Source organism: Petaurus breviceps, unplaced genomic scaffold (assembly GCF_028583685.1).
Source record: "Petaurus breviceps papuanus isolate PSGF00001 unplaced genomic scaffold, PetGlider_PUasm1.0 38, whole genome shotgun sequence".
Lineage (NCBI taxonomy): Eukaryota > Metazoa > Chordata > Mammalia > Diprotodontia > Petauridae > Petaurus > Petaurus breviceps.
In genome coordinates this window covers 24,850,426-24,863,185 of record NW_027186304.1, presented here as the reverse complement: position 1 = coordinate 24,863,185, position 12,760 = coordinate 24,850,426, and the positions used below count along the sequence as shown (strand labels likewise).

Genomic DNA, 12,760 nt, shown 5'->3' with positions numbered 1-12,760 from the left:
TTTTACGTAACTTCAAATTCTTTTCCATAAATAATGAGAAATGTGGAGAAATGGGGGTAGAATTGCAGGAAATTGGGGGCGGCCAGGTGGCTCAGTGAGTAAGAGCACTGGCTCCAGTGTTGAGAAGACCTGGAGATCGAATCCCGGGCTCAGACACTTAGCACCCACCCAGAAACACCTGCCCGTGTAACCTTGAGCAAGTTACTTAACCCCAATTGCTTAGGGGCGGCCAGGTGGCTCAGCAAGTAAGAGCACCGGCTCCAGTGTTGGGATGACCTGGATCAAATCCCGGGCTCAGACACTCAGCACCACACCCAGAAATAACTGGCCGTGTAACCTTGAGCAAGTTACTTAACCCCGATTGCTTAAAAAAAAAAAAAAAGAATTGCAGGAAATTATGCAGAACCAAAAAAAAGATATATACAATGAATCTAAGGACATAAATGAAGACAATTTTAAGAAATAATAGAATTCAAACTAAAAGCTATAGGCAGCACTGGTATTTACTTATGTAAAACGTAAAGCATTTGCGTGAGAGAATTTGTGACTGGTATCAGAGTAAGACTAGTATCATGTCCAAGAGAAATTATAATAAGCCATAATCCCCTAAGGACATGGAATTTTGAGCTCAAGGAAGGAGAATTTGCCACTGCACCTAACCTCCATCCAGAGGGGGTATAAGGACTGGCTAAAAAATTCAGAGAAGAGTTCCTTCCTACAACCACCAGAATAGCATAGTTTAAAGGAAGTAAGTGAAGCAAGTATATTGAGTGTTGAGCCTGAAATCAGGATGATGAGTTCAAATCCATTTACTAGCAGTGTGATCCTGGGCAAATTACTTCACCTCACTTAGCCTCAATTTTCTCAGCTGGAAAAATGGGCATAATAATAAATAGATCTACCTCTTAGGGTTGTTCTGATGACCAAAGGAGATGATATTTATGAAATTCTTAGCACAGTGCTTAAACGTGCTTAAAAAATGTTTGAGAGGCAGCTAGGTAGTACAGTGAATAGAGCCCCAACTCTGGAGTCAGGAGGACCTGACTTCAAATGTGACCTCAGACACTTGACACTTACTAGCTGTGTGACCTTGGGCAAGTCACTTAACCCCAATTGCCCTGCTTTCCCTCCTCAGGAAAAAAAAAAGAAATGTTTGTTTTCATCCTTCCTTATGATAGGGCAAAACAAATTTACTCAACAGTCAACCCAAGGAATTAGATATTATATGATAGCACCCCTGTAGTATATAGCTGAAAGTCCACTTTTGGGGGGAATTAAAATAAAACTCCCAAGTCTCTATTGTATTATTTACACTTTCCTACCAGTTTGGAGGTAAAGGAGAAAAAAAAATGAAGCATTAGAGTTTAAGATAAAGGCTGTGAGCCAGCCCTGCCCTTTCCCAGTTCTGCCCTCCTAAGCAATTCTCTTTTTGCTTTTTTTTTTTTTTTTAGGGGGAAGGTAGGGCAGTTAGGTTTAAGTAACTTGCCCAAGGTCACATGACTAGTTTTGTGTTCAGTGTCTGAGGCTGAATTTGAACTCAGGTCCTCCAATTCCAGGGCTGGTGCTCTGTTCACTGCACCAGCTAACCACCCCTAAGCAATTAATTCTCGACTTCCACATGCTTTCTCAGTTGCCATCTGATGTCAAAGATAGGGCACCAGGTACAGGTGCTGCCCTTTTAAATTCTTGGTGTTTGCTGTTTGGTGTCACAACTTTAACATTGTTTAAGAAAGGCTGTTAGTGTTAATTAACGTTGATATAATTGTCTATACTGGGAGAACGCATGTGGGTTAAAGCCTTGGCAAGTTGCCCCAACAAAATGAAATCCTATTGTATGCTGCCTACCTATTTGTACTCCAGTGAGAGCCAGCATTGTATTCTTTCAGAGATTCCATAAGTTTTTTGGTGTTTATTGCACATATATCACCTCACAGTTGTCGTATGATTAAGTTACTCATGCTTCCCTTGAAATCATCACGACTCCGAGATTTGATATCCCTTAAAAGAAAGCCAAGGTGTTTGATATGTTCAATCTCAACACTGAATATGTAAGCTCCTGATATTTACTTGTGAATTCATTTCAGCAAATTTAACAAGTGACTTAGGTACCACACATGGGTTTTAAGTTTGTCAAATAAGTCTTTTTAATTTATTTTTTAGGGTTATCACCGGCCTAATCACTATATTGCCACACAAGGTAAGTTAATCACAGTCTTGATGTCTTTTTCTGGTTCTGTAACTTTTTTCTCTGGGCAGTGGATAAATTTAAGTCATAAAATTGTTTGTTGCATTATGATTATTAATTTGTTTTCCTGTTGTAAATACCTTGGATTGGAAAATTTAATTTTGTATTTGAAGATCCTTAGATGACAGACTTTATGCATGCTTCTGTATATACTTTCTACTAAGGCTAAACCTTAGAGAAACCCATTCATAATTTATAATCCTGGAGCATTTCCTGAAGCTCAGGGAGATTAGGGAGCATATGCTCATTGTTACACCACTACTAAATGTCACAGACAGAGTTTGAATCCATGCCTTTTAGACTCCCAAGTTCAACGCTCTGTTATGCCATTTTGTCTCTCTGACTTCTTTAGTGCATTAAAACTTATGCTTTAGGTTTTTCATTTGTGCAGGAAGCTCTACTTCTTTTTATTAATAATTATTAGCTACTAAAATTACTGTCATCAGAAAGTTAGGTGTTTACTTGGGAAAGAAAATATTGTGTTAAATACCCCCTAGCAGTAGACACTGGAGAATGTATTAGGCAGCATAGAGAATTTGTCGGGGGACTTCAAGAAATTTTTTTCCTAGTAAAGTAACTCACTCCAAATGACTTGTCCAACTTTAAGGTAAGCCTTTATGTAGTATAAAGGCACATGGTTTTAACAAGGCAGTGTGATATTGGAAAGCATATTCTCAAATCTGAGGATCTGGATTCAAATTACACCTCTGATGCTTAGTGCCTATGTGACTTTGGTTAAATCACTTACCCTCTGTGGTTCTTAGTTTTCACATCTGTGAAAAGAGGGAGCTGGAATAGATACTATTTGAGGTCCTTTACAGTTCTAGATTTAAGATTCTGAGAACCCAGAATTCTCCCCTCATATTCATGGTATGTCAGGAGAAAGCAGAGTAAGCTGCCTGTAGATAGGGAGGACCTTCAATGATGAATTTGTGGGAGGCCTTGGACAAGAATCACCCAAGATGAGCAGCCATGGATGCCTTAGAGCATCATTAGAGGGCACATCCATGTCAGAGATCCCACATCTATTGGAGCATTATCAGATTATTTATTATAATATCATGAAACCATGACTGATTCCTCACTGCTAGGTGGCAATCTCCTTTTGACTCTTTCATATTTACCACATTTATTCTAGACCTTCTCTTATTAAGCCTCTAACTCCACCACTTTCTTCCATATGTTCCCAGATAACCCTGACCCCTTCTGTGGTGAAAATATTAAGGTCAGCCAATGTGTACTCCCTCAATTGCCTTCCTCCAAAGTTCTGTCTCCACTCTTTCTCACAGTAAGAAATGGCCACTGTTGCCAAAACTTACCCTTCTACCATTACTCATAGTCTTTTACCCCTCTCATATCCTGCTTCAGTCATCCCCCTTTTTTCTTTTTCTCAACTGTTTTCTTTTCCTAAACTGACAACAGATCGACCCTATCTGGGGAAAAAGGGCCATGGCCAAAACTTCTTTTTGCCCTGCTAACCCTTCCATATATTGTCCTATCTCTCCATTACTTTTAGACCAGATATTCTCTTAAGGACTCAGATAAGTGAATTGACTAAGAAATATTCAAAGGACTGGTACTGATACTCACAGCCCACCTTCTGACAAAAAAAGTGATAGCCTCGAGATGGAGAATGAGACATAATTTTGGACAGGACCAATGTAGCTGATTTGTTTTGCCTAATTATCTATATTCGTATTATAAGTGTTTTATTTTATTCTTTTTTTCCTGTGGGGGAGAGAAGAAGGAGGGAAGGAGGGGAAAGTGAACACTTAATTAAAAAAATAAAGAAAATACTTGAGGGGGGAGAAGGTAGTCTGTTGCCTCTTCTTCCTTAGATAACAGTAGCACTACCCTCTCAGGGTCATGGAGAAAGTCAGATAAAGTTATGTTTGTAAAGTTACTTACAATCCTTAAAGCCCACAAGAAATGCAAAGTATAGTTTAATAACTATACTAGCATAGTATAACATATTAAGATAATAGTATGAAACATTGGTATTATATATTACTATAGTTATATATAGTTAGAGTGAGTGTAGGTTACTATACTCTATGTTATTAGCACCTACTCACTCTCAGGTCCATATAGGCTTCATTCTATCCACATCATTTTGCTGAAACTACTTTCTCCATGGTCACTAACTTTGTTAACAAATTCAGTGACCTTTTTACAATCTTTACCCTCCTTGACCTCTTTGTAACATGTGACATTATTGGGCTGTTATCTCATCCCCTTGTCTTCTTATCTCTCCCTCTAAATGTTCCTTCTGCCTCCTACATTTCTCCACATTCTCCTCCCACTCTTTAAATATCAATCATGCCCTTGGCCTTTTCTTCACGGAAAGATAGTGTCTACTATCTCTTTGGGCATTCCCCTCCACTTCCAAAGATTCGCTTATTTCCTTAGTGGAAATGACTCCCGGTTCTATATCAATACCTACAACCTCTCCACAGAACCCTAGTGCCATATTCCCTACTAGACATGCCTGCCTGTATGCCTTGCTGACACCTCTGACTCAATATCCCTAAAACTGGACTCATTATCTTCTCCCCCAGACTTTTCTATTTCCATTAATGGCACCACCATATTACAAGTTAACCAGGCTTAAAACAGCAGAATGCTCTTTAACTGCCCTCTCTATAAAATTAGGGCAGCTAGGTGGCCCAGTGGGTAGAGGGCCATGCCTGGAGTCAAGGAGATGCGTCTTTCAGAGTTCACAGCTGGCCTCAGACACATACTAACTGTGATCCTAAGTAAGTCACTTAACCCTTTATGCCTCAGTTTCCCCATATGTAGAATGAACTAGAGAAGGATATGGCAAACCACTCTTATTATCTTATCTTAACCAAGAAAATCACAAATGGGGTCACAAAGAGTTGGATACAACTGAAACAAATAAAAATAGTTCTATAAGATCATAGGTTTATTTTAGAACTGGAAGGTACTTTAGAGATAGTCTTATCCCAGTCATTCATTTTGCTTATGAGGAAATAAACCCTAAATGAATGATTCATCCAACTTCACATAGGTAACCGTGACAAAACTACAATTTGACCCCTCCTTCTGACTCTGAATTCAGTTTCCTGAATAGCTAATAGTAACTAACATTTATGTTTTAAAGTGCATGAAGTGCTTAATACTTATCTCCATGAGGTAGATATGTAGATATCATTTACAAATGAGGAAACTGAGGCTCTGAAAGGTAGTTATTTGCCCATCGTCAAACAACACATGGAGAGGGGGAAAATCAAACTCAAGTTTCTGATGAAACCCTTTGTCATGTACCACAGCATCCTTCCCATTCACACCAACATTCAGTTTGTTTGCCACTCCTGTCAATTAACCTCAACAGTATCTGCTTCTCCTTTCCATTCTTTTTTTTAATTAACTAATTAATTTACTTTTAGTTTACAACATTTAGTTCCACAAGCTTTTGAGTTACAAATTTCCCCCCTCCCTCTCCACCCTCTTTACCCCTTATGGAGGCATGCAATCTGGTATAGGGTCTACAAATGCCTTCACATTAAACATTAGTCAAGTTGTAAAGAAAAATTACATCCAATGGAATGAACAACAAGAAAGAAGGAACAAGACAAAATGAAAAAGACAGAGCAAGTAGCTTGCTTCAGTCTGCATTCAGACTCCGTAATTCTTTCTCTGGATGAGGATAGCCCTTTCCATCATGAGTCTTTTGGAGTTGTCTTATAGCCTTGCATTGCTGAGAAGAACCCAGTCTATCAGTTAGTCATCACAAATATGCTGTGTCTGTAATTGTATACAATGTTCTCCTGGTTCTGCTCCCCTCACTCAGCATCAGTTTATATAAGTCTCTCCAGGTTATTATGAAGTTTATCTGCTCCTCATTTCTTATAGCACAATATTATTCCATTACATTCATATACCACAACTTGTTGAGCCATTCCCCAATTGATGGGCATCCCCTTGATTTCCAATTCTTTGCCACCACAAAAAGAGCTGCTATGAATATCTTTGGTACATATGGGTCCTTTTCCCTCTTGTATGATCTCTGTAGGATACAGCCCTGGAAATGGTATTGCTGGGTCAAAGGGTATGCATATTTTTATAGCTCTTTGGGCATAGTTCCAAATTGCTCTCCAGAATGGTTGCATCAGTTCACAACTCCACCAACAATGCATTAGTGTTCCAATTTTGCCACATCTTCACCAACATTTATCATTTTCCTGTTTTGTCATGTTAACCAATCTGACTAGTGAGATGTGGTACCTCAGAGTTGTTTTGATTTGCATTTCTTTAATCAATAGTGATTTAGAACATTTTTTCATGATTACAGATATCTTTAATTTCTTCCTATGAAAACTGCCTGTTTATATCCTTTGACATTTATCAATTGGGGAATGACTTATATTCTCATATATTTGACTCAGTTCTCTCTATATTTTAGAAATGAGGCCTTTATCAGAGACACTGGTTATAAAAATTCCTTCCCAATTTTCCACTTCCTTCCTTTCCTTTCTATTCTTACTGCAGACAACTTATTAAAGGTCCTCATTTCCTCTTCTCACTATTATAATAATCTCCTAACTAGAGGCATTGTGAAGCTCCAATGAGAAAATGGATGCAAAGTACTTTATAAACCTTAAAGCACAATATAAATGATATATATATATATATATCATCATCACCATCACTCCTCATCATCCTACCAAGCCTCTAGTCTAGTGACAACTTCATTTCCTGATCTTTATATTGTACTCCTTTTGGACTCAAAACATGTTTTATAGAAATGTCAGGATGTTCTGGTAGAAGTTTAACAACCAGCACTAGATAGGGGTGGAAGGAGAAGAGAGGAAATGCATATACACACACATGCTTTTAAGTTTAATCTGAAATAGTAACACTTTCTTAAGTCTGTATAATTAACAAATCAATAAATGAAGCCCTGATTTATATTTCTGATTCCTTAAGTATAAATACTCCAGCTGGAAATTTAACAAACGGTTCTTTGCCATGTCACAGTTGGCTACAATATACCGTGTTTCCCCGATAATAAGACCTATCCCAAAAATAAGCCCTCCCCTTACTGTGTAAGATTCCTCTAAAATAAGCCCTCCCCTGAAAATAAGCCCTATTGAGATTGCTACTGTAGTGAAGGTGATCCCCTGCGCTACACGCTACATTACGGTACCCTCTGTATGCACCGTCCCCCCCCCCCCCGGTGAAATGCACTCCGCGCTCCGAGCTGCATCCAATCAGAGCTGTAGCAGTGAGCGCATCATCCTGTTCTTCCCCAGTGATTTGCTTGCTGGTGCCATTGAGAGCAGTGCCACGGAGGAGAGCTGAGGCAGGACAACATAAGCCCACCCTGAAAATAAGCCCTCTGGTGTTTTTCTTTCCAAAAAAAATAATAAGACAGTGTCTTATTATCGGGGAAACACGGGTACCTGTCCTCCTAAGAGTTCTTTCTGATTCTAGTCACTCCTCCCCCAAAATTATCTTTTCTCACCACTAGCCATACAATCTTCCTGTTATGCCATGAGCTCCATGCCTCATTTACTGAATAACTTTCATTGGTTCCTCATTGCCTACGGAATCAAATATAAGCTTATTATTCTGCTATGCAAAGCCTTCCATAATCTTATATAATTTTAATTTTATAATATTATATATTCCAGCACAACTGGACTGCTTTCTACCACACATTATTATCAAATTTTCATCTCCCACTTCCATGTGTTTGCTCATGGCATTCCCCTCACTTGTTCTTTTTCTAATAAACCTCCCTGTCTTCTGAAATCGTCCCTGTGTCCCTGCAGGACATAACTCAGTTATTGTCATCTCTCTCTCTGACCCCCTCCAGTTTCCCACAAAACATTAATTGTATTTCTCCATTTTGCTTTTCACATATTCCCTTGAATTAGTTATTTGTAAACATGTTTTCCCCTTACAGAATTATTAGATCTTTTCATTTTATGTTTCAATTAGCAATGTTTATTTCTCTCTCTCTCTCTCTCTCTCTGATTCCCCTATTTTAAGAGAAAAGAACAAAATTCTGATAGCAAATATGCATAGCCAGACAAAACAATTTCCCACATTGTCAGTGTCTAAAACTGTATCTCGCATTCTGCATCTTGAATCAGTCACTTCTCTGTCAGTCCTCTAAAATCATAGTCGGTCATCTCATTGGTCAAAGTTCTTAAGTTTATTAAGTTTATCTTGTAAGTTTATTGACAGCAGTAACTATATCAATCCATCTTTGAGATGATCTGTATTCATAGGTTCTCTGTAGTTCAAAATTCATGCCAAGGAGATGCATTCATTGAGGCAAGTATACTATCTCATTTGCTGTTGCTGTGTAAGATGCCTTATTTCCTTATCACCTTTTAAAAGAAATGTTAATGGGGAAAATATCCATACATAATTTAAAAGCAATATAAAGTTTAGGAAGAAATTCTAATTTTTAATGATTCTAAAATTTCAGTAGCCATTTTGCCAGATAAACCATAGAAACATCCAAATTTTTTATGCTAGTTAAAGTCTTCTGTGTGAGCTAGATGATTGGTGGAAACATAAAATCAATGAGATCAGAGGTCCATTGGAGTTTTGGAGTAAGGGTATCCTCCAGAAAAATCCTCTAGAGGAAGGTCATCTTAGTTTCTCAAAGACTAAACCTTGAGTGCAAGGCAAAGGTAGATCAGTCGGTCAACAATTGTGTCATTACTTTGTAACGAACCCTATGCCAAGTTCTGGAAGTACAAATAAAAAGACAGCCCCTGCCCACAAGAAGATTCTATTCAAATGAAGAAAGACCACATATAAAATTAAGGTGAAAAAGGGAAGCTGGGAAAGAAAATGAGAGGAATGTTAGAAGAAGTCTAGAATATAACCTGGATAAAAATGAGACCTGTGCTGAAGTGGGCACTCTCCTTAAATGGGGCATGTCCACTCTGAATTCTAGGACTGAGAGGGACTTCAAGATGAAGATCTAGGGTATGGTAAAGGAGGTCTGGAGTACAGTCTGCAGAGGAGAGGAATGAGTTTTCACAAAGAAAGATTTCAAATTTGGCCATTGATGATGGAGTGTATGTATATGTTCATTTCATAAGCTAAGGACAAGCTTAACAAAGTGTGGCAGAGACTCATCTTCTAAATGACTACTTGAATTTTTCAGCCACTTGAAGTATGGAGACATATTCACATGAGTTCAGCATTAGTTCAAAGGGTATTCACACTGAAGAAATCACAGCTTTGTCACCATAAGATAATATCTATTCCCCCATTTTTATTAGTTCCAAAAAATCTTTTCACTTTATTTCTCCTGAGCTATTTATTCATAGGCACAACTCCCCATATTGCTTACTTTTTTTTGTCAAGTTGAAGTGCCAGATGCAGAAGAAAATAAGAATCTTATTAATGGTTAACTATCATAGTAAATCACTTGATGAATATTGCAATCCTGAAACCATAAAACATTCTGTGTTTCTCCACATGCAAAGAATATAGATGAAATAAGAAATCATTTGAGACTATATGTTCTTGGGGAAAAAAATAGGATAAGAGGGTCACTCTTTCTAATATAACACTATAGAAGTTACTGAAGGGAAAAATTCTAGACAGTTTGCCTAGTTAAATTCTTTTCTCAAACTTGCTTCACTTTAGAATGAGAAATAGCACAAGAGAAAAGGTCATAGTTTAACATTTTCCTAAGGTAAATATTTCTCCTGTGGTTCGTAAAAGATGTACAACATCCCAAATATATATCACTAGGGAAAAAATAAGGTCTAACATTTTCACAGGAGAAGTTAAGAGACAGAAAAAAAATGTTTATGAAAGTTCAATATGCATTTGGCTTTGAGTCTGTCTTTTTGGAAGTGGAGAGGAAAGTTGGATTTGAACACCCAAATCTGCTTCTTGCCAATTTGTATGTGTTATCTAGCTTCTAAACTTCTAGCCAGAGCTCTAGATCCAGGAGCCTACTCATACCATTCAATGACTTTAACAGACTATAGTCTGAGTAATTCCACAGCCTGGCAGAGCATTTGGAAAACTAAGCTCTAGCTAATTTCAGTAAAATTCTTAAAAGCATTTTAAAGGACAAAGAGATGATTTCACTCTTCTCTTTTGAAGTGTGACTTTGGATTTGCCTCCCTCACAATCATTGTGCTGAAAGGAGCTCCCAGGTGCAGCTAAATCATGGAATTTTGTTTAAACACATTCACTTCTCCTAAAGATAATTAGCCTTAGATGCAAAGTCACAATTAAAGTAAAACTTTACTCATTTGGACTAAAATTGCTGTAAATTCCAAGTTGACAGATTTTAAAAAGTGAACCCCTTTGACTATTTTGAAATAGAAGGTGATGATGATGTAGGTTTTGCGAAATAGAGGATCCTAAGAAACCTGCTGTAATAAATAGCTATGGATCTTTCAAATGAGTGTGTTCGTTATTTCTATGAAAAGGTTGTTTCATCGAGGTTTCATTCAGACCCTGTGTAACGAACCTTCTAGGAAACTGACAAACATATATGGCTCTGTGTTTAACACCTCACTTGAAGTCGACATTTGGTACATCATTGAACAAAATATTCTTTGTAGTCACATTGTTCATGGAGGCTTGCATAGTTTTGATACATAACTAAAAATCCCTTATCAAGGAGCATTTTCATGGCTGTGTCTTGCTTTACTGAGGCAGATGCTTAAAATCAATAAATTGTAACGACAATGAGATCTGATATTTTTCTGTTTTTTAGTGGTGTGATTGTGAAGAGGTGCTTTCCTATAGAACATTTCCTACCTGTTCATCTCTCATTTTTTCATGAAGGATGCCCTCATTTCACGCATAGACAAATGTTTTATGGAAGTAAGAATTCAGACTCATGGGATAGTACTTTCGCACTGATATCTTTTCTAAGTTAAGGAAGGAAGCCAGGAGTGATGCAATAGGAAGATTTGAAATGCCTTATAAAATCAACTTGGGAATGCTTTTAAAGTTGTAACCTCAAGCACAGACATCTTTATGTATGGCCATTCTGTCCAACATCATCGTAAGTGCTATTGTCATTTCCTCACACATCAGTTAATCAAGCAAATATTTATCAAGAACCTACTTTGTGCCAGGCACTGGAATTAGAAAGGCAAGAATCAGACACTGACATTGAGGAACATAGGTTCTACTGGAGAAGGGGAAATGTGTATACATATAAATACCCACAGATCAAGCACATAGAATTATTATACACATATAACATATATGTATGTATATGCTATATACATATATATATATATATATATATAGTGGTGATTCCATGGCAGATAGTCCAGTGGACAGAGCTCTGGGTTTAGAGTCATGAAAACCAAAGTTCAGATCTTGCCTCTCATAATTCGTAGCTGTGTGACCCTGGGCAAGTCACTTAAGTCTCTGTGCCGTGATCTATATATCGAGAAAGTTGCATTCATTGGTCTCTACTGCCTTTTCCACTTATAAATATGTGATCCTCTGTCCTCATTGTTAGATAGATCACCATAAAAATCCTCACAGACTTGATCCAGGTTTCCTAGTTGCATCTCTAATTGATTGTTCCTAAAAATAATACAGCTTACCTAGATATCATCTGAAGCCTTCTGAAGGATTTTTTTTCTTTTCAATGGCTTTTACTGTTAAACTGTTCTGGTACCTGTGGAATGTCAAGAGACCTAAAGCAATCCCCTCAGTGTGTGGGATCGACCCTTTGTAGAAGAGTTATTGGATGACTGGAAAAGATTCAGCTGAGATGGGGAGCTGTGAGAAAGCCATGTAGACAGTACTGTTAGAGAGATTGTGCCCTTTGATGAGTGCACATATCCATTGAAGTGGGACCACATGGCTCATAATCCTCCATCATCTCCTTTCCATAGTATGTGACAAACAGGGCTATTCTCTTGTCGCCCGTGGCAGCCACTACTTCACTTAACAAGGAGATTTTCTCAGTGATCACTTCACTTCTCTGTTTAAAAAGCCTATCATGCCCATCAAGCCACCTTGCCAATTAAATAGAGTATAAATTCTTGATGCTGGCATTTGAAGTCTTCCTGGCTGCAACTTATCTTTTCAGTCTCATCTCATGCTGCTGCTCTTTATATACCCTAGGCCAGGGGTGGGGACCCTGTGGTCCTCTAGGCCACAGGTGGCCTTCTAGGTCCTTGGGTGTGGCCTTTTGACTGAGTCCAGTCCTTTTATTAAGGGAATTTGTTCTGTGCAGTTTGGATTCAGTCAAAGACCCACACTTGAGAACCTAGAGGGCCACATATGGCTGCCAGGCCAAAGGTTTCCCACCCCCAGGCTATGCTCTGAACAAACTAGACAACTCTCTGCTTCCCTCTATCGTCTTGCACTCCCATAGCTCAGTGCCTTTTCTCATGCTGTCCCCTTCGCCTACAATGTACTTTCCCCACTACATCCTTATCTGCAATTGTTGAAGTTCCTTTCCTTCATTAAAGTTGTTACCTGTTTTATAAAGCTTTCTGTGGCTCCCTCTGGTAAGTGACAGTGATATCT

At 38.2% G+C, this 12,760-nt stretch overlaps 1 protein-coding gene across 1 annotated transcript in view; it reads left to right on the top strand.

Annotated features, from left to right (window-relative positions):
• PTPRM (protein tyrosine phosphatase receptor type M) overlaps positions 1-12,760 on the top strand; it is a 1,041,338-nt gene that overhangs the window by 906,396 nt on the left and 122,182 nt on the right. The window contains exon 20 of the mRNA XM_069099664.1: positions 2,161-2,197. Within this exon, the coding sequence (XP_068955765.1) occupies positions 2,161-2,197 (37 nt within the window). The remainder of the gene's footprint in view (positions 1-2,160; positions 2,198-12,760) is intronic.